At 31.0% G+C, this 22417-nt stretch overlaps 2 protein-coding genes across 3 annotated transcripts in view; both read right to left on the reverse strand.

Moving 5' to 3' along the window:
* HisT (Histamine transporter) overlaps positions 1-22417 on the reverse strand; it is a 175582-nt gene that overhangs the window by 130381 nt on the left and 22784 nt on the right. The window lies entirely within an intron of this gene.
* On the reverse strand, positions 16301-17881 carry LOC142238484 (phospholipase B1, membrane-associated-like). Its single transcript, XM_075310139.1, has one exon. The coding sequence runs from the start codon at positions 17831-17833 to the stop codon at positions 16493-16495; it is 1341 nt and encodes a 446-aa protein (XP_075166254.1). The 5' UTR covers positions 17834-17881; the 3' UTR covers positions 16301-16492.

Genomic DNA, 22417 nt, shown 5'->3' on the forward strand with positions numbered 1-22417 from the left:
TTTGGTAGTTTTGTGGTAAAATTTTCTCCAAATTTTGGTAGATTAATTTTTGCTCGAGTGGCAACCGTGGCTGTGAACCGATATTGCAATGTGTTACATATTCAATGGTAGATTTTTATACTCTCATACTAATAGTCTATTATGTGGGGGCAAGTATGGGATTAGTCTACCACAAACATATTATTTTATTTTTTTTATTTTATCTCGTTTTCAACTGTTCACGCTGTATGAAAAAATATTGTGGCTTTCTAAGAGGATTATCGACTTGACATTAATCACTACCATGTCTTTCAACTTCAGAGACTACAAAGACAACGACATTGAAACTTTCGTTTCTCTATTCTTCCTCACGCAGACATATTACCACGAAATAGGATTTCACAATAATAAATATTTAATTGAAACAGCTTTGTTTTGGAAGAGAGACAGGATATTATTTTTGCAAATAGAATGTTTTCAAAATATGTATGCGTGTGTGTGTGATGGTGCTTCTTTTTTTGTATATTTGGCGGAAACGGAACTAATAAAAGGCGACATTTCTTTTTTCTTTTGCTGTTAGCTAGGTAATGGGTGTGAAAAATAACTCTCACTCTCTCCATCTCTCTCATACTCTCGCTCTCTTACAATCTTCTACAAATAACAAACATTGGTTACACATGACTTATATTGATGGACAACTTCAATTAAAAACTTGAAAGTTCACATTTTGGTGGGAAATAACGATACTCTAACTCACCAACATGAACATTTCTATGGAAAATGTATTTCATACAATTGTATTGAGAAAAAAACAAGTATCAAAGCTGAAATAAGGTAAGGGAATAAAGGAAACAAAACCTCTTCCTGTCCCAATTCAGTTAAATAAATAATATCCTTTCTCGATTATATTGGCAATATATAATCAGAAAATCGAAAAAAAAAAATATCCTCAATCAATTTGAAAAAGGTTAAACGACTAGAATAATGGATGAAACGCAATATGGGTGTACAGTCAGTCATGGGTGGTTAACGAAAATATATAGAGGTTTCTGTTAGACAAGTTTGATTTAGACAAAAAAAAAAACAACAAATGTAGTAAAACTAGTCTCTGTCATAGGTTCGAATCATTAAAAAAGAAAAGATTCGTGATTTCTATCTTGGGAAACGAAAATTTTAAATCAACGAAGTTTTCTTTAGTTGTTAAAATTGTTTTTTTTCAGGCTAAACTAAGTTCGTTTGGGACAAGCTTAGGTTCAAAAAATGAAGCCGACCCTTTTTTGTCGGCGGCGGCTCACAATAAAATTTAGCCTCCGGCGGCGGCGGCGGCTTGATGGCTAAGTCAATATAAATTTTTCTATTCGGCAGCGGACAATTATCCATTATGAAATCTTTTAGAAGTTATCCGAATGGTAATGTGATTAGTTGTACAACAAATCTTACAATCAAATTTATATATCATTAAAATTTTCTAAGCAAATTTTTTGCAGAATTATTCCAGCAACATAATATGATTGATTGTGGGAGGAAGGTCCAACATTTTGGCAAAAAATACAAAAATATTAATAAATTTTTATGATATAAATCAATTTTATTGGATTAAATGATGGCTAAATTTGAGTCGAGATGAGTCGACATATTCGGCGGCGGAGTCGACTGGCAAAAAATGGTCGGCGGCGGCTAAACTCAGCAACGCGACTCGGCGGCTTCATTCTCTGCTTAGGTTAGGTGACCGGTGTTGTTAGTATTGGGGATATTTTTCCGTTAATGGGGGCGAAATTTTTGAGTTGGCGATTTGATGGGAAATTTTCATAAATTTGTGGGGATTTTTTCGAAATCCCTTCAGTATAATAAATCAGTTTTACCCTACTGGTTTACATGAAATTTTTGTTTCTATAATATTCAAAAAGAAGCACAGCGGATTCACCACAATTTACAAAATAAAATATTGCTTCTATTTATTCTACACTGAACGAAGACACTTTTAGACACTAAGAAATTCTTTTGACACTAAGAAAGTTTCTTTAAAATCAAATAAAAGAGTTTGGAGAGAATCGTTGAACCTCTTATTATAAATTTGCGTTTATTTGCTCTAAAAGAAAATGCTGTAGAAAAAAGGAGAATTTCGTCTGTCTAAAATTTCGTTCCGGAGGAAATTATTTTTTTCTCTGGGTGTACGTCATCCAAAAGGCTGCAAATGAAGAATTTGAACTAGAAACGGGAAGAGTAGGCTCAAGCGCTAATTTCCAACTTACTCAGCTTGTCTAAGCCATTTTTCAAAAATTGTGAAGCCATTTCGTGAGGACTTGGGCCTAAATGTTGGACCAAAAAATGGTTCACATTCATATTTATCCAGTTTGATTACTTGAGAAATTAAAGCAAATTTTCCATCATAAATACATGGTGACTTAACTTTTGTGGACTACTTGGGTCAATCTGACCCAAATTTGATTTTAAAATGTAATTTTTATTCCTTTAGTTATTGGATATTTTTTATTTATCCATTACAGGGACGAAATGTATGTTTTTAGAAGATAATAAAAACAAAATAAAATATTTCCATAATCCTCTATAATAAAGGGTGATACGGTCAAAATTTGGTAAAGGGAAAACGCGTGTAAATCGGTGAAATCGTTTATTTAAAAAATCAAATTAAATTTCTTTTTCAAGTTCAATTAGTATAAAATTCAGCAAAAATATTCAGTTAGGCTTTCGCTTTCCCAAATCCGAATTGCCGGGCCTCACGCTTGACACCTGCCATCAGATTTTGTACAGCCACCTTGTCCACCTTCTTCGCCGCAGAAAGCCAGTTTGCCTTGAACTGCTGCTCGTCCTTAGCAGTTTTTTTGGTCTTCTTTAGGTTCCGCTTGACAATAGCCCAGTATTTCTCAATTCTTGTCCTTGGGAACCACGTGCACGTTGTTGGCGGCGTACCACTCCATGGCCTTTTTACGGTAATGGCAAGATGCCAAATCCGGCCAAAACAGTACGGAACAACGTGTTTCTTCAGGAAAGGCAGCAGACGTTTATTCAAACACTCTTTCACGTAAATTTCTTGGTTGACAGTCCTGGAAGCTATGAAAATGCTGCTTTTCAAGCCACAGGTACAGATGGCTTGCCAAACCAGATATTTCTTTGCGAACTTTGACAGTTTTATGTGCTTGAAAATATCTGCTACCTTTCCCCTTCCTTTTGCCGTATAAAACTTCTGTCCCGGAAGCTGCTTGTAGTCGGCTTTGACGTAGGTTTCGTCGTCCATTACCACGCAGTCAAACTTCGTCAGCATCGTCGTGTACAGCCTCCGGGATCGCGCTTTGGCCGTCGTATTTTGTTTATCATCGCGATTTGGAGTCACTACCTACTTGTAAGTCGATAGTCCGGCTCTTTTTTTGGCTCGATGCACGGTTGTAGACGATACACCCAGCTTATTTGCGGCATCTCGGAGAGAGAGGTTAGGGTTTCGCTTGAAACTACCGGCAACTCTCTTTGTCGCCTCAGCGGCTTCCGGTTTTCGATTTCCCCCGATCCAGACTTCCTGGCTGTCGACAAACGTTCCCCAAACACTTTAATTACATTTGTAACGGTTGATTTGGCAACTTTTAGCGATTTTGCCAGCTTTGCGTGCGAGTAGCTCGGATTTTCGCTACGCGCGAGCAAAATTTTGATACGCTGCTCTTCTTGCTTGGACGCCACTTTGACAACTGAATAGTGAATTCCAAAATCAAAATAGAAGCAACATACTACACACACACCTTCAAAATGAGGTGTGTTCAGGTTTTTTAAATGCAAAATTGAAAGAACTACGTCAAGTTTATATTGGCCAAATTTTGACCGTATCACCCTTTAATACGCACGTGGAAAGGGCACTTATCCAAGGAGTAACTGCTATTTGGAAGACGGGAGCCACCGTGGTGCAATGGTTAACATGCCCACCTTGCATACACAAGGTCGTGGGTTCTTGTGGACTTGTGGACGATTCCTGCTTTGACCGAACACCAAAAAGTTTTTCAGCGGTGGATTATCCCACCTCAGTAATGCTGGTGACATTTCTGAGAGTTTTAAAGCTTCTCTAAGTGGTTTCACTGCAATATGGAACGCCGTTCGGACTCGGCTATAAAAAAGAGGTCCCTTGTCATTGAGCTTAACATGGAATCGGGCAGCACTCAGTGATAAGAGAGAAGTTCACCAATGTGGTATCACAATGGATTGAATAGTCCAAGTGAGCCTGATACTTCGGGTTGCCACCTAACCTAACCTATATGGAAGACGATGCTTCGTATATTGATCTTGTTGGATCTCGCAAGCTGGTATGGCAAACATTTTATATATTTTTTCAAATTTTAAATTAATAACAGGTTGGCTGATAAGTCCCCGGTCTAACAAAGTTTTTTTTTGTCAAAATTCGTTTTTATTATTCAACATAGTTCCCTTCAAGAGCGATACAACGATTATAACGACCTTCCAATTTTTTGATACCATTTTGGTAGTACTCTTTCGGTTTTGCCTTAAAATAGACCTCAGTTTCGGCGATCACATCTTCATTGCAGCCAAATTTTTTCCCTGCGAGCATCCTTTTGAGGTCTGATAACAAGAAAAAGTCGCTGGGGGCCAGATCTGGAGAATACGGTGGTGGGAAAGAAATTCGAAGCCCAATTCATGAATTTTTGCCATCTTTCTCAATGACTTGTGGCACAGTGCGTTGTCTTGGTGGAACAACACTTTTTTCTTCTTCATATGGGGCCGTTTTGCCGCGATTTCGACCTTCAAACGCTCCAATAACACCATATAATAGTCACTATTGATGGTTTTTCCCTTCTCAAGATAATCGATAAAACTTATTCCATTCGCATCCCAAAAAACAGAGGCCATTACTTTGCCAGCGGACTTTTGAGTCTATCCACGCTTCGGAGACGGTTCACCGGTCGCTGTCGATTGGACTCAGGAGTGTAGTGATGAAGCCATGTTTCATCCATTGTCACATATCGACGAAAAACTCGGGTGTATTACGAGTTAACAGCTGCAAACACCGCTCAGAATCATCAACACGTTGTTGTTTTTGGTCAAATGTGAGCTCACGCGGCACCCATTTTGCACAGAGCTTCCGCATATCCAAATATTGATGAATGATATGACCAACACGTTCCTTTGATATCTTTAAGGCCCCTGCTATCTCGATCAACTTCATTTTACGGTCATTCAAAATCATTTTGTGGATTTTTTTTTGATATTTTCGTCGGTAACCACCTCTTTCGGGCGTTCACCGTCCTCCGTGCTCATTTCACCACGCTTGAATTTTGCATACCAATCAATTATTGTTGATTTCCCTGGGGCAGAGTCCGGAAACTCATTATCAAGCTAAGTTTTTGTTTCCACCGTATTTTTTCCCTTCAGAAATAGTATTTTATCAAAACACGAAATTCCTTTTTTTCCATTTTTTTCACAATATCAAAATTTGCTTCACGAAAGACGCTCTATCTCACAAACTAATTGACTTACAGAAGTCAAATTTTGACACGAATCATTTGAAGGTTGGTAATATATAAAAATAATCTGCATTTAATACTAGCGACGCCATCTATGTGTCAGACCGGGAACTTATCAGCCAACCTGTTACTTACTTTCTACAGAGTATATTTCTTTATATATTTTTTTTGTTTTCATAAAAAATTAACAAAAATTTATTGTGGATTTTGAGAGGAATTCTAATTTAAATTGGGGAAAAAATCCCAGAAAAATACTGGCAACACTGATAGTGGTAGGCCGCTATTTTTTAAATTTTTATTCACGAAGACTATTAAATCCATTAAATGCACTGCAATATCAACAAGTCAGCTTTTAAAATGTATGATAGTATCCATAATTTACAACCCAATCCCTTTATAAACAGATGTAGCCTTTAAAATGATCCTTTGAAATATAGTTCATAAGGGCCCCATACACACCAGGTCCCATTACAAAAATCGTAACAAAATTCTATCACATTTACTTGCCATTAGCGAGAAGAGAATCCTTAAAAAAAGTCAAATTTTTATGCCCGTATACTCTACCCAAATTCACAAGCGGTTGTCAAAAGCATACCAGTTTGATGTTCATGCATGGCCTCTGCACTTTACTACGTTGTTTGCATGATATTTTGTCTTCATTTTCATCATTTTAAGAACTCTAACCACATAACATATTCGTAAATTTTCTTTTTGTGAAATTGAGAAACGCATAGGACATGTGTTGTGCTGAGAACCTTACTCCTCCCTCCCCCACCCCCTCGCCTTACCAAAATATGTTTTGAGAATAATTTCTCTGGTTTGCTTTACAAAGTGAATACACGTGCAATTTTAGATGGAGATACAACCACAATCGTTGCCAGCTGCTAGCTCGCGAGTGAAAGAGAGAATTCTAAATGGCAAGGTAAGCTTCACTCTGTTGCAAAAGGCTGCATAATAGATTTCTTCCCTTCCCCATCCATTATGTGATAAACCACTTTACTTGATTTTAAATGTGATTTATGTTCACATATAAATTGCTGCATATGAGTTCACCAAAAAAGAATTCATTTATTTACGGGACATCATATACAATTTAAATTAAATTATTAAGAAAACAAGTAAGGAAAGTCTAAAGTCGGGCGGGGCCGACTATATTATACCCTGCACCACTTTGTAGATCTAAACGTTCGATACCATATCACATCCGTTAAATGTGTTGGGGGCTATATATAAAGGTTTGTCCCACATACATACATTTAAATATCATTCGATCTGGACAGAATTTGATAGACTTCTACAAAATCTATAGACTCAAAATTTAAGTCGGCTAATGCACTAGGGTAAAATACAATGTTAGTAAAAAAATATGGGAAACATTTAAATCTGAAGCAATTTTAAGGAAACTTCGCAAAAGTTTATTTGTGATTTATCGCTCGATATATGTGTATTAGAAGTTTAGGAAAATTAGAGTCATTTTTACAACTTTTCGACTAAGCAGTGGCGATTTTACAAGGAAAATGTTGGTATTTTGACCATTTTTGTCGAAATCAGAAAAACATATATATGGGAGCTATATCTAAAACTGAACCGATTTCAACCAAATTTGGCACGCATAGCTACAATGATAATTCTACTCCCTGTTCAAAATTTCAATTAAATCGGAGTAAAAGATTGGCCACTGTGGTCATATGAGTGTAAATCGGGCGAACGATATATATGGGAGCTATATCTAAATCTGAACCGATTTCAATCAAATTTGGCACACTTGACTATACTACCAATTGTACTCCTAGTGCAAAATTTCAACGAAATTCGGCCAAAAATCTGGCTTCTGGGGCCATATAAACCCATATCGGGCGAAAGATATATATGGGAGCTATATCTAAATCTGAACCGATTTCAATCAAATTTTGCACACTTGACTATACTACTAATTGTACTCCTAGTGCAAAATTTCAACCAAATTTGGCCAAAAATCTGGTTTCTGGGGCCATATAAGTCCATATCGGGCGATAGATATATATGGGAGCTATATCTAAATTTGAACCGATTTCAACCAAATTTGGCACGCATAGCTACAATGCTAATTCTACTCCCTATGCAAAATTTCAACTAAATCGGAGTTAAACATTGGCCTCTGTGGTCATATGAGTGTTAATCGGGCGAAAGCTATATATGGGAGCTATATCTAAATCTGAACCGATTTCAACCAAATTTGGCACACATAGCTACAATGCTTATTCTACTCCCTGTGCCAAATTTTAACTAGATCGGAGCAAAAAATTGGCCTCTGTGGTCATATGAGTGTACATCGGGCGAAAGCTATATATGGGAGCTATATCTAAATCTGAACCGATTTCAACCAAATTTGGCAAGCATAGCTACAATGCTAATTCTACTCCCTATGCAAAATTTCAATTAAATCGGAGTAAAATATTGCCCACTGTGGTCATATGAGTGTAAATCGGGCGAACGATATATATGGGTACTATATCTAAATCTGAACCGATTTCAATAAAATTTGGTACACTTGACTACACTTCTAATTGTACTCCTAGTGCAAAATTTCAACCAAATTGGGGTAAAACTCTGGCTTCTGGGGCCATATAAGTCCATATCGGGCGAAAGATATATATGGGAGCTATATCTACATCTGAACCGATTTCTTCCAAAATCAATAGGGTTCTATTCTGACCCAAATTAGGAACATGTGCCAAATTTGAAGGCGATTGGACTTAAATTGCGACCTAGACTTTGATCACATAAATGTGTTCACAGACAGACGGACGGACGGACAGACGGACAGACGGACATGGTTCTCACCATGTCGACTCAGGGACCCACCCTGAGCATTATAGCCAAAGACACCATGTGTCTATCTCGTCTCCTTCTGGGTGTTACAAACATATGCACTAACTTATAATACCCTGTTCCACAGTGTGGCGCAGGGTATAATTATATACAAGTTATACCATATTACTACACACAAAGAAAATTTCATTAAAAGTCAGCCAACGAAAATGTTTCATTGATATAACGAAAAATTTTCATTAATACAATGAAAATATTCGTTAATAGTACAAAACGTTGCGTTGATTAACAGAAAATTCGTTATAATAACGAAACATTTCGTTGTATTAATGAATTTGTTTCATTGGTTGACTTTTAATGATACATTTCGTGAATACAACGAAACTTTTTCTATTAGTGTGTATATGTAGAAAATAACTACATAAGTTTGTCTGGATGTTAGAATAAAAAAATTTGATAGGACTTGGTTTCATATTTTGATGTCGGGTAGGAGAAAAAATTAAACATTTTTAAAGTTTCAATAAATTCTCTTTCAGGCCAAAAATTTAAAAACGACCATTTTTGAAATATCAATGTGTTCCCATATAAATTTTGAAAAATAATTGATTCAGAGTCGAGTGCCAGATTTTTTTTCGAATGACATTTCATATGGCACAAGAACAGGGAAGTATATATTCCCAGCTATCATAATTTATTATACCCTCCACCATAGGATGGGGGGTATATTAACTTTGTCATTCCGTTTGTAACACATCGAAATATTGCTCTAAGACCCCATAAAGTATATATATTCTGGGTCGTGGTGAAATTCTGAGTCGATCTGAACATGTCCGTCCGTCCGTCTGTTGAAATCACGCTAACTTCCGAACGAAACAAGCTATCGATGTAGGTCGGATGGTATTGCGAATGTGCCATATCGGTCCACTTTTACATATAGCCCCAATATAAACGGACCCCCAAATTTGGCTTTCGAGGCCTCTAAGAGAAGCAAATTTCATCCGATCCGGCTGAAATTTGGTACATGGTTTTAGTATATGGTCTCTAACAACCATGCAAAAATTGGTCCACGTAGGTTCATAATTATATATAGCCCCCATATAAACCGATCCCCCGATTTGTCTTGCGAGGCCTCTAAGAGAAGCAAATTTCATCCGATCCGGCTGAAATTTGGTACATGGTGTTAGTATATGGTCTCTAACAACCATGCAAAAATTGGTCGACATCGGTCCATAATTATATATAGCCCCCATATAAACCGATCCCCCGATTTGGCTTGCGAGGCCTCTAAGAGAAGCAAATTTCATCCGATCTGGCTGAAATTTGGTACATGGTGTTAGTATATGGTCTCTAACAACCATGCAAAAATTGGTCCACATAGGTTCATAATTATATATAGCCCCCATATAAACCGATCACCAGATTTGACCTCCGGAGCCTCTTGGAAGAATAACTTTTTTGTCTAATATATACCACAACTAACTCACAATTTAGAAAACGATGTTAAGAAGTTTTAAGATACCACAACCCAGATATTTCGATTGCGGATGACAGTCTTTCGTAGAAGTTTCTACGCAATCCATGGTGGAGGGTACAAAAGATTCGGCCTGGCCGAACTTACGGACGTATATACTTGTTTTTATTTTGTATTTGTATATATGGCTATATTTAGATTTATATGTTAACATATGTTTCACATTGTTCTGTTAAAAATCTTTATAATGTTAAATTGCCATGTAAGTGATCTTTTACATCTTTCTCTCATTAGCTCATTAACCCTTAAATGCACAAGATCACCGATTCCTCCGAAAATAATATTTAATATGCAAACGTATAAAAAAGTTTTTTTTTCTCAAAAAAAATGTGTTTTTTTAAATAAAAAATAGTGGTTTTATCTTAAAAATAGTGCGCATTAAACAAAGTTGTTATTTACAAATGAACAATTTGATTTACGTAGAGAATATAGATATTTTTACACTAAACAGTTTTTTCCCAATATTACTTTCAAATCTGGTAAATATTATTTGACCTCAAATTTGTAGTTTTTTGATTTTTTTTTTTCGAAATTTAATTTCCACTTTTGATTGCAGATTACTCAGAAGTACTACAAATTTCCGGAAAAACATATTTTTTAAAATAACATTATAATGTTTTAAACTCAAAAAATTTGGATTCATAAAATTCGGCCAAAATTTTAAGAGTAAGATTTTTTTCTGGTTGTATCTTAAAAGATACAATGTGCATTTAAGGGTTAACTCAGTTTTAATACCGCAGGATTCCGGTCCCATTTATTAACAGATTTTGATGAAATTTGGTACACGATGTCTTTCTGGCTCAAGGACGAACTTCAATAGCGTTCGTCCTTTAGAAAAAATTGGATCAAATTTTGATATATCTCCCATATTTATTATTTAAAAATTAATTGAATCAGTTAATTTAACTAATTACGAATTCAATCAACTTTCTTAATAAAAATATTTTGCTGATTTTTTTTTTCTCTTTAGAAAGAATTGAGAGAAATTGTTATACAAAATGATAATTTTAATACTGCATTTAATAAATAATAATAATGACAGGTCATTTAGATTCGAATGTTTGTTGAAACGTCTGCCCATCTCTAATTATATTTGTTTGAGGATGGTATAAAAATGCATTCATTTAAATGTTTCTATAAAAAAAGGGGGAAATGCATGAAAATGACGCTTACAAATGCAAAATTTTCTGTTTCCTCGATATAAATGGAAATTGTTTTATGACGTGCTTAATCAAAAAACATATGATGATTATTTAGAGACTAAGGTTTTATTTTTTTGAACAATAAATCTGTAATAGATACCAACATTATCATAATGATGAAGTTAAGCGTATTGCTATATTATATCCGGGGTTTGTAATGTATAACCACTTTTTAGCAATTTCACAAGATCATGACAATTTTCATTTCTCTATTACACCCCTAATAGCTGCAATAAATGTTTGTTTTATCAAGTTTATTGGAAAAAAATTGTCAATTTCAAGTAATTTCTTAATTCAACAAAAATACCGGAAATGGGCCATTATCTATCGTTACCTTGCCACTAGTCTGAATCGATTAATTCAGAGACCTAGAACGTTGCAATGAATGGACAAACTAATTGTCCATTAAACTTTTGAAAAAGTAAGGAAAAAGAGTGAAGAAAAACACAAAACAAGGAAAAAAGCGAATTGAACTGGTTTTGCCATAGGATACGTCATGAAAACCAATGAAACTACTTCCAAAGTCCATACAAGTTGGGGTTTTTTTTTATTTTCCGAAAGAATCTATCAGGCCAGGATAAGAAACAAAAAAGCAACCAGATCTACAAGACACTGCACAACTTTATTTTCACTTTGATTCATTTTTCCTATCGTTTTTTGTTTTCTCTTCTCTTCCATTGAATCGCCAATAAAGTTTTTCGCTTTTAGTTTTGTTTTGTTTGAATTGCAACGACGACATCAGCAAAAATGTTCTGTTCTGTTTTAAAATTTCCCAATCAATTAAAATCTGAAGAAAAACGGAAACGGAAATGGTGCGACTACGATGACATGGGCATACAGATCAATTGGTCGGTGATTTGTTAGTCGAGTAAATGTGGTTGCCTGTCACATTGTAGGTTCGGCGATGAGTACATGCGAATGCTATAATTGATGAAAATATTCAACTTTTCTTTTTTTTGGTGAATTAAATATAAAAATATAAAATTCATTAAAATTTCAACGAAATTAAAATTGCCAAAGCAATTAATAGTTTTTTTATGACATTTTGGTATAACGAAATGTGGTAAGAAAATGTACGCCCAAATGAAATAGGAAGCGGAAATGGACCCCAAAAAATATAATTGAAGCATGAAAATCGAAACCAAAACAAATTTCTGTAGAAAATTTTCCAAAATGTTATTTCTATAGAAAATTTTTTCAAAATTTTATTTTTATAGAAAATTTTAGCAAAATTTTATTTATTTATTTCTGTCAAAATTTTATTCCCCATGTACAAAAAAGTCAAAGAAAACATCAAGCCTACTTTTACCATATAAATTCATTCGATAAACTGCCAATAAATTTGTTTGAAAATTTTGCCAAAATTTTATTTTTATAGAAATATTTGTCAAAATCTTATTTCTATAAAAAATTATGTCAACAAACTTTTTTTATAGAAAATTTTGTGAAAATTTTATTTCTATAGAAAATGTTGTCAAAATTTTATTTCTATAGAAAATTTTGTTTCTACACAGAAGAAAATAACACCAAAATATTTCCAATTAAAAAGTTAATTGAAGTTGAAATTTTTTTCAATTAATAAATTAATTGGTACAATTAACTTTTTAATCAAGATAGAAACATTAAGTTAATTAATTCAATGATTGAAAATTTTAAAATTTTTAATTAAAAAGTTAATTGATACAATAAACTTTTAATCAAATTCGGAAGACTAAGTCAGTTTATGATGATGAACATCTTTTTTTAAATTTTTAATTACAATTTTTTTCAAACAATCAATTGTTAATGCAAATAAAAATTCTAAGCCAATTCAGAATGTAATTGAAAATTAATAAATTAATTGAGTTTTGCAATCAACATCAATTAAATTTTTAATTGAATCAATTAAAAAAAATTGAAATTTGGCAATGAAATCAATTAATTTTTTAATCAAGAATTTTTTCTATGCCCAATTAAAACTGTGATTGATACGATCATTTTCGTGATTGAAGACATTTCAAATAAAAAATTAATTGGATCAATTAATTTCGTGATTGAATCAAAAAAAAATTTTTTTGTGTGTATAGAACATTTTGTCAATATTTTATTCCTATAGAATATTTTGTCAATATTTTATTCCTATAGAATATTTGGTCAAAATTGTATTTCTCTAGAAAATTTTGTCAAAATGTTATTGCTATGGAAAATTTTGTCAAAATGTTAGTTTTATAGAAAATTTTTGTCAAAATTTTATTTTTACAGAAAATTTTATTTCTATAGAAAATTTTGTCAAAATTTTATTTCTATAGAAAATTTTGTCAAAACTGTATTTCTATAGAAAATTTTGTCCAAATTTTATTTCAATAGAAAATTTTGTCCAAATTTTATTTCAATAGAAAATTTTGCCAAAATTTTATTTCTATAGAAAATTTTGTCAACATTTTATTTTTGTCAAAATTTTATTTCCATAGAAAATTTTGTCAAAATTTTATTTCAATAGAAAATTTTGTCAAAATTGTATTTCTATAGAAAATTTTGTCAACATTTTACTTCTGTTAAAAATTTTGTCAATATTTTATTAAATTTTTAACAGAAGTAAAATGTTGACAAAATTTTCTATAGAAATAAAATGTTGGCAAAATTTTTTATTGAAATAAAATTTGGACAAAATTTTCTATAGAAATACAGTTTTGACAAAATTTTCTATAGAAATAAAATTTTGACAAAATTTTCTATAGAAATAAAATTTTCTGTAAAAATAAAATTTTGACAAAATTTTCTACAGAAATAAAATATTGACAAAATTTTTAACAGAAGACAAAATTTTCTGTAGAAATAAAATGTTGGCAAAATTTTCTATTGAAATAAAATGTTGACAAAATTTTCTATAGAAATAAAATTTTGACAAAATTTCCTATAGAATTAAAATTTTGACAAAATTTTCTACAGAAAAATGTTGACAAAATTTTCTATAGACATAAAATTTTGGCAATATTTTCTATAGAAATAAAATTTTTACAAAATTTTCTATAGAAATAAAATTTTTACAAAATTTTCTATAGAAATACAAATTTTGACAATATTATCTATATCTATATAATCTATCTATAGAAAATATTGTCAAAATTTTATGTCTATAGAAAATTTTGTCAAAATTTTATTTCTATAGAAAATATTGTATTGCATTTTGTCAAAATTTTATTTTTATAGAAAATTTTGTCAAAGTCTTATATCTATAGAAAATTTTGTCAAAATTTTATTTCCATAGAAAATTTTGTCAAAAATTTATTTTTATAGAAAATTTTTGTCAAAATTTGATTTCTATAGAAAATTTTTTTTAAATTTTTTTTCTATCGAAAATTTTGTCAAAATTTTATTTCTATCGAAAATTTTGTCAAAATGTTATTTCTATAGAAAATTTTGTCAAAATTTTATTTCTATAGATAATTTTGTCAAAATTTTATTTCTATAGACAATTTTGTAAAAATTTTATTTCTATAGAAAATATTGTCAAAATTTTATGTCTATAGAAAATTTTGTCAAAATTTTATTGCTATAGAAAATGTTTTCAAAATTTTATTTCTATAGAAAATTTTGTCAAAATTTTATTTCTATAGAAAATTTTGTCAAAATTTGATTTTTATAGGAAATTTTATCAAAATTTTATTTCTATAGGAAATTTTGTCAAAATTTTATTTCTATAGATAATTTTGTCAAAATTTTATTTCTATAGACAATTTTGTAAAAATTTTATTTCTATAGAAAATATTGTCAAAATTTTATGTCTATAGAAAATTTTATCAAAATTTTATTTCTATAGGAAATTTTGTCAAAATTTTATTTCTATAAGAAATTTTATAATTTGTTTCTATAGAAGATTTTATTAAAGTCAGTACCTCTTCAAATAACCTAATTCAAATAACAAAACTTTTGTAGTTTTTTAATTGACGTTATTACCATTTTTATCGCTTTTTTCCTACATTTAACCAGTTTTTGAAATCTGAGAGGCTTTTTCAATTTGTAACAGAAAACACATCTCTAATTTTTTGACATTTTACATTGACAATACAGAAAGTTAAGAAAAGAGAAATATTTTGATATATTACTACTTCCCTTTATCTCTCGTTTGATAATATGTCCAATGTCCAACATTCTATTTTCTTTATTTAATGACAAAAAATTAAATATTCCTTGCTATTTGTATTTCAATCCCCTCCGCAATGGTTATTATCGAATTCGGATCCTATCTTTCTCTTTATCACTATTGGGGTAAGATCAGTGTTGCCAATTTGGTGCTTTTAGCACCAAATTTAGTGCTTTTTGATTTCTAAAAAGCACCAAATTGCCTTTTTGGTGCCTTTCCAAAAAAGCACCAACTTGGTGCTTTCTGGCATTTTCATTTAGTGCTTTTGGTGCTTTTTTTATTTTGAACAGTATTAAGTTTAATTGATACAAAAATTTTGATTAGACTTTCAAGATCTTCGGCTCTTGAAAGTCTAATCAAAATTATTGCCAAATATAGAATTTGATTGTTATGAAGTTGGTATTGATTATTTTTTAATTAATATTGTTATTTAGGGTATTCTGTAGGAAAGTCGAGCGATGAGTGTCGAATTTTTGAATTTGGTAAAGATGTCATTAAAAACGTTTGTATTAAATCCACAAAAGCACGCACAACTGAAATATGCAATAGACTCCCTCCATATATTAATATTTTGAAAGTTGAAAAACATCACTGATCAAAATGAATTGGACGAAAGCATTAAAACTGATCAAGGTGTATACTTGAATAGCGGTTCATAATGGTGAGTACTAAGTTTGAGTTTTGCCGCCAAAGTGAAAACTATATCACTAAAAATGGGCATAAAATTATGCATATTTGCTGCAAAGTTTATTATAACTTGATGGGGAATAGCCAAAAGCAAATTTTCACAAAGTTTGTATTCCTTAAAATGATTTATTATTAAAGAAAAGTAATTGTGAAAAAAAGACTATTTTAGCGGCTAAACTCGATCTTAATACCTACCTTAACTTCTTGAAATTCAATTCACAAAAGTTCTATAATACATCTTCGGAAGGTTTTTTTGTTTTTTTTTTAGTAGAGCATTTAATTTTCGATTTTGTGGTGGAAGGTGGTATGTTAGAATTAATATTATATTTTTTGGTGCTTTTTGGCCTTGGGGAGTTGGCAACACTGGGTAAGATGGTCTCTACCCACCGAGACTCTCAAATTTCTCAAATGTTAAATTCACATTGACAATAACAGAGAATTTTAAGAGAGTGTATAGTCAATGGAAATTGTATATAGAAGAGAAGCATTTTGATATAATGCTACATTTCTTTATTGTTCTTTTGATAATACAGCGGATATTGTCTAGCACTATATTTTCTTTATTTAATGGCAAAGGATAAGGCCAAATACGATTTCTTTGAGAAAAGTAAACAAATCCTTGCTATTTGTATTTCTATACCAAATCCGCTATGGTGTTTATCGATTTTTTTTTTTGCATTTATTTCTCCCTATCACTATTGCGGTATGTGGCTAAGTAAGGCCTGTTCTCACTGGGACACTCAAATTTGTCAAATAGTTTTGTCGTCAATATCACATCCTTTTCACCTTCTCGCTGCAGTAAATTATTCCAAAGCATATTAGCTGCCATGGCATGACCCAATTGACTGTAATGAAAACAATCAGCCGCAAAATATCTAAAATCTGTAGAGCCATTTTGTAGGTTGGCCAATGAAAGATTTGCTGTGAAGGGTTGATAAATCACTGTAAAATCATCGGTTTGAAATTCGGGCAATTTACTAAGGTCCCGATCGATAGCCTGGAGATGTTTTATAGCTTGGCCCATTTCTTTGAATTTGGAAGAGCTAACACTGCGGCCTATGAGACAGGGACAAAAGAGATGATGGGTGAAATAACAGCTTAGAGGTAACTTGGTCATATGGGGATGTAAATCTTGTAAATTTGGAGTAGCCATTAAAATGATAAAGGCTTTGGGGATATTCTCTTTCAATACATTCAATGTTTCATATAAATTCTGACGATGTTTGGTAAAGAAATCCTCCATGTCGTCATAGTAACACATATCCGAACATAAATCATTGGCACCAGAAAATATCGAAATCAATTTCCAATGATTTTGCATATTCACTTTGCTGTCTGTCTGTAATCTTCTTATCAAAATTTGGGCCTGAAAAAGCAAATCCTTGGTAAATCCCACAGATTCGCCAACATTAAAGACAGCCCTTTTATCGGTCACCAAACAATTATCCAAGGCATAACCATAAAGGTTGGGATTGAAATTTTTCAATATATTAGGCAAAGTCAAATAGGAACGCCAATCCCCCCAACCTCCTCCCGTAAAGGTAATGCCACGATATTCAGCTATAATTTTGATAACACTTTCCGATAAGATTCCAGTTCCAGCAGTCAAGGAATCACCCAAAGCCGCAATGATATCAATATCTCCAGGACGTAATTGATGTACTGAGGTAGGTATCACCCTGGATCGAGTTCCATTCGAAAGACAAGGGAATTCTTCTGCCATAGGAATTTCAGTTTGTAATTTTCCTCTTTGACGATTGTATTGTAAAATTTCATCTTCATTCTTGTGAAAATCTTCGAGTAATAATAAACGTCCTGATGAATATAAATCTCGAGGGGTATTGTTTGAATTTGTTTGGTCATAGGGATCCTCAATTCCCTCGAATTGATATGAATTTTCTCTTTGTATACCAGTTTTCTGTAGAAAATAATGTCGTAATTCACGTTGATACTGAGCGTTTACACTGACCAATGACCAAAAACCAAATAAAAATACCAAACTGTGAATTTTCATTATCATTGCCGATTTTGGTGTACCGTCCAATAGGGCAAACTTGAATAACTAATTTTGTTAAGGTTTGTTAATATCGTCCATTGCTCATAAATTAATTTTGCTATAAGAGGCCTAAGAAAATTTTCCTCATTCTTTAGGCGAATTTAATTAATGACAAAAAGCTAAAGTTTAAACACTTTGTCAGTGAATATATTAAAATAAATATTTAGCTGATGGCCCCAGTTGCCAATGCTTTTTTTCTATTTTATACTAATATTATATTTACTATAAATTTAGTATTAATTATAAATAAATAAATAAATATATTAATATATATGATTAAAGATATACAAAATAAATTTAAAAAAAAAAACATTTATTAGGAATTCACACTTTGTGCATAAACTTAATGTTTATACAAAAAATATACTTTACCAAATTTTAAAAATTTGTTGAGAATTTAATACCGTAAGATCCCAACGGGGAGTGTGGTAAAAAAAACTCCTACAATCTCATCTTCCTTGCTTTACCAGGTGAATGCATAATTGTTGCTTCAGGCAATTGACGTGTTACTCTTTCCCCCTTTCCCGCTCTCCGAATCTCCTTTTCATCTTGCTCTTTGTATTGTTGTTTCAGCTCTATTTTATTTTGTGATAGAGAATAGAGGAAAATGCAATTATTTTCAATTACGTAAGACAAAATTGAATAAACCACGAAGATGCAGTGACAAAATAGCCACAAACCATTTTCAAAATAAATTAAACCTTTGTGTAAATTAATTATATTTTACAGTTTAAAATTTCATTAAATTTCATGTATGTCAAATTACAAAGTGCATAATAAAGCTAGACATTTTGCTGCTCTACAAGAGTCTCAATTTACACATGCACATGAGTTAGTTAAAATGCAAAAAAGGATTTAAGAAAATTATTAAATAGGATTTTAATTTAAAATCCAAAGAAAATTGCTACGTCGTAGTCATTGCCACAAATTTATTTCGATAGAAAATTTTGTCAAAATTGTATTTCTTTCGAAAATTTTTATTTTTATAGAAAATTTTGTTAAATTTTTATTTCTATAGAGAATTTTGTCAAACTTTTATTTCCATCAAAAATGTTGTCATAACTTTGAAAAACTTTTATTTCTATAGAAAATTTTGTCAAAATTTTATTTCTATAGAAAATTTTGTCAAAATTTTATTTATAAAGAATATTTTTAAAAAACTTTATTTCTATAGAAAATTTTGTCAACATTTTATATCCATAGAAAATTTTGTTAAAATATTATTTCTATAGACAATTTCGTCAAAATTTTATTTCTGTAGAAAATTTTGTTAAAATTTTATTTTTATAGAGAATTTTGTAAAAATTTTATTTTTATAGAATATTGAAAATTGTATTTCTATAGAAAATTTTGCCAACATTTTATATCTATAGAAAATTTTGTTAAAATATTATTTGAATAGAAAATTTTGTCAAAATTTATATAAAAAATGTTTGTCACCATTTTATTCTCATAGAAATTTTTTTTAAATTTCATTTCTATGGAAAATTTTGTTAAAATATTATTTGTATAGAAAATTTCGTCAACATTTTGTTTCTATAGAAAATTTTGTTAAAATTTTATTTCTATAGAGAATTTTATTAAAAATTGAATATTTTGTAAAAACTTTATTTCTATAAAAAATTTTGCAAACATTTTATATCTATAGAAAATTTTGTTAAAATATTATTTGTATAGAACATTTTGTCAAAATTTATATTAAAAATCTTTGTCACCATTTTATTTTCATAGAAAATTTTGTTCATTTCATTTCTATATAAAATTTTGTCAAATTTCATTTCTATATAAAATTTTGCTAAAATTTTATTTTTATAGAAAATTTCGTCAACATTTTATTTCTATAGAAAAATTTGTTTAATTTTTTTATAGGAAATTTTGCCAAAATTTTATTTCTTTATTTATTTCTATAGAAAATTTTGTGAAAATTTTATTTCTATAGAAAATTTTGTCAATTTTTTTTTTGTTATATAGAAAAGTTTGTCAAAATTTTATTTCTATAGAAAAGTTTGTCAAAAATTTTATTTCTATAAAAAAATTTGTCAAAATTTTATTTCTACAGAAAATTTTGTCAAAATTTTGCTTCTAAAATTTTGTCAAAATTTTATTTCTATAGAAAATTTTGTCAAAATTTTATTTCTATAGAAAATTTTGTCAAAATTTTATTTCTATAGAAAATTTTGTCAAAATTTTATTTCTATAGAAAATTTTGTCAAAATTATATTTCTATAGGAAATTTGGCAAGTACCACTTAGCTGGAGAGGAATATTTTGCAAAATCTACCAAAATATAGTGCAATCTACCAAAAAATACCATTTTGGTAGAATTCTACCAACTGTGGCAATCGTAGGTATAATCCACTGACCATAGCACCACGGATTTAAATTTGTAATAATAATGGGAACCAACACTAGGATCTGGTTGAGCGGCATTTTATTTTTCGAGATTGGACAACCCTAGTGTTATAATCTTCCAACTGAATGCTCTATTGTAAAGCTTGACATTTTTGGGGGTAAACGTTCTCAGAACATTGCGACATATGTTGTTTACACCAACTTGAAAAATTTATCTCGCCCAAAAAATTTAATTAAAATGTGAACATTTTCGATAAGTTGTGCACAATTTTTGACGTGGATTAATTCAACACAAGTGCTTCGATGAATTTGATTAAAATTTTTGGCGATGCAGCTCCGCCAGACGAATTCTATAAATCGAATCGTCTTTTTTTGACGAGAAAACAAAAATGGTCCAAAACCGTCTAGAAATAACATTTTTATTTTGAAACATTTTTGGGAGATCATATTCCTTCTCTGCTTATGCATTTTTGAGCATTAAAACCATCGATTTGATGGGTCATCTGCCGTATAGTTCTCACTTGGCTCACCGAATGACTTCTTTTTATTCCCATACGTAAAAAATAAAATGAGAGATCAACGGTTTGCGACACCTGACAAAGCGGTTGATGCGTTCAGAGTTGCCTCAATTAGAGTGGCAAAAGGGCTTCAATCAGAGTGGCAAAAGTGCTTCGGCAATTGGTTCGAACAGATGCTAAAATCTATAGACAATAATCTTTTGAAAAAAAAAAACAAATTTTCGTTGATTAATATGTTTATTTGTTCTGTAATCCCTCGAGTGTGAAGTTCAACCACTTAAAAATTTAAGCCCAAAATTTTTTTCAGTTATCTCCTTTGGCATTTTCACTTACACCACATATGTACATATGTTTCATAAATGTTCACCTTTATGTTGGCTCATATTAAGAATTGATTTTCAAAATATTGTTGAATGCACTTTTGTACACGAGAGACTTTTGTGAAACTTATAATCCTTTTAAATAAATATTGTGTAGTTGTTGTTGTTGTTTCTCTAGCATATTCGAACAACCAACAATAACATAATGATAAAGTCAGCATACACCTATGATGCATACAAATAAATACACACTGTAAACTAAGAGCAAGCCAAGTGTGAGTGAGTGTGGGAGTGTGAATGTAGGTGGAAAGCTTCTCACACAATTTCTTTCTGTTTGTGTCTCTATTGTTTTTGTGGTAAACATTTTGCACTCAAAATATCATAATGCTATTGGGATTTTCATAAATTAAATTGCTTTGAGTTTAATTTAAAATTCATATATGAATTAAGTGTGTTGGAGATTATAAATAAGCATCAAATCGAATACCGAGGTAAATGAGAATGTGTGTTGGCGAGAACGAGAGAGAGAGAGAGAAAGGAAATTATACTCCATGAAATGGTGGAGAATGAGAGGGGCCCCCTATTATTTAAATACTAAAATAATAGAACTTCATTTGCATTTCGTTTATAATTACATGGAAATATGACATAAATACTTAATGATACTGAATGAGTTATAAAATAAATTGACTACACAACTTAATGAAATGACATGAATAAATATTTGAAGTGAAATATTTTACTTCATCATGGATTAATATATATTTAGAAACTGTATACTTCCAATCGGTGGGTCTATTTAAAATGATCAGGTAAATTCAGCAAGAGCTTCCAAAAATAGATTTCATGTTGTTGTATTGGTGCAGTAACAAAACGATATAAATATAAGATTAAGGGATTTGTAGTGATGTGAAGAGATGATGCACTGGGTGGGTGTCCGAGATGATTCGATTTGTTATTGGGATTAATTCGTATAGGATATATTCATTAGAAAGTATCATAAATAGTTTTATTTTCTGATGCTTTAAAAGCAAAGCTATCCTGGCTTATAATGAAAACATGTCGTTACAGGCTAACATGAAAAGTGATTGGGATATATTATCATATAAACTTTTTTGAAGTTTTTATATAGAAATTTAATTTAATTTAAGTATATTTTGTAGATAATTTTCTAAAAAAATATACTGAGTTCCCTTTGCCTTTTGGCAATTATTCTACCTGATAATATTTTTCAAATATCCTAAAAAGGATTAATAAATAGATGGACACTTGTAGATATCCCCCCATCAAAATATGAAAATGAACTTTCCAACAAAAAGGTCAAGAATCCCATATCAAATGGCGAATAATGTTTAATAA

This window comes from Haematobia irritans, chromosome 5 (genome assembly GCF_050003625.1).
Source record: "Haematobia irritans isolate KBUSLIRL chromosome 5, ASM5000362v1, whole genome shotgun sequence".
NCBI classification, from domain to species: domain Eukaryota; kingdom Metazoa; phylum Arthropoda; class Insecta; order Diptera; family Muscidae; genus Haematobia; species Haematobia irritans.

Excerpts from the sequence above, each read along its gene's own strand:
- LOC142238484 (XM_075310139.1), bottom strand. The coding sequence starts at position 17,833 with ATGATAATGAAAATTCACAGTTTGGTATTTTTATTTGGTTTTTGGTCA.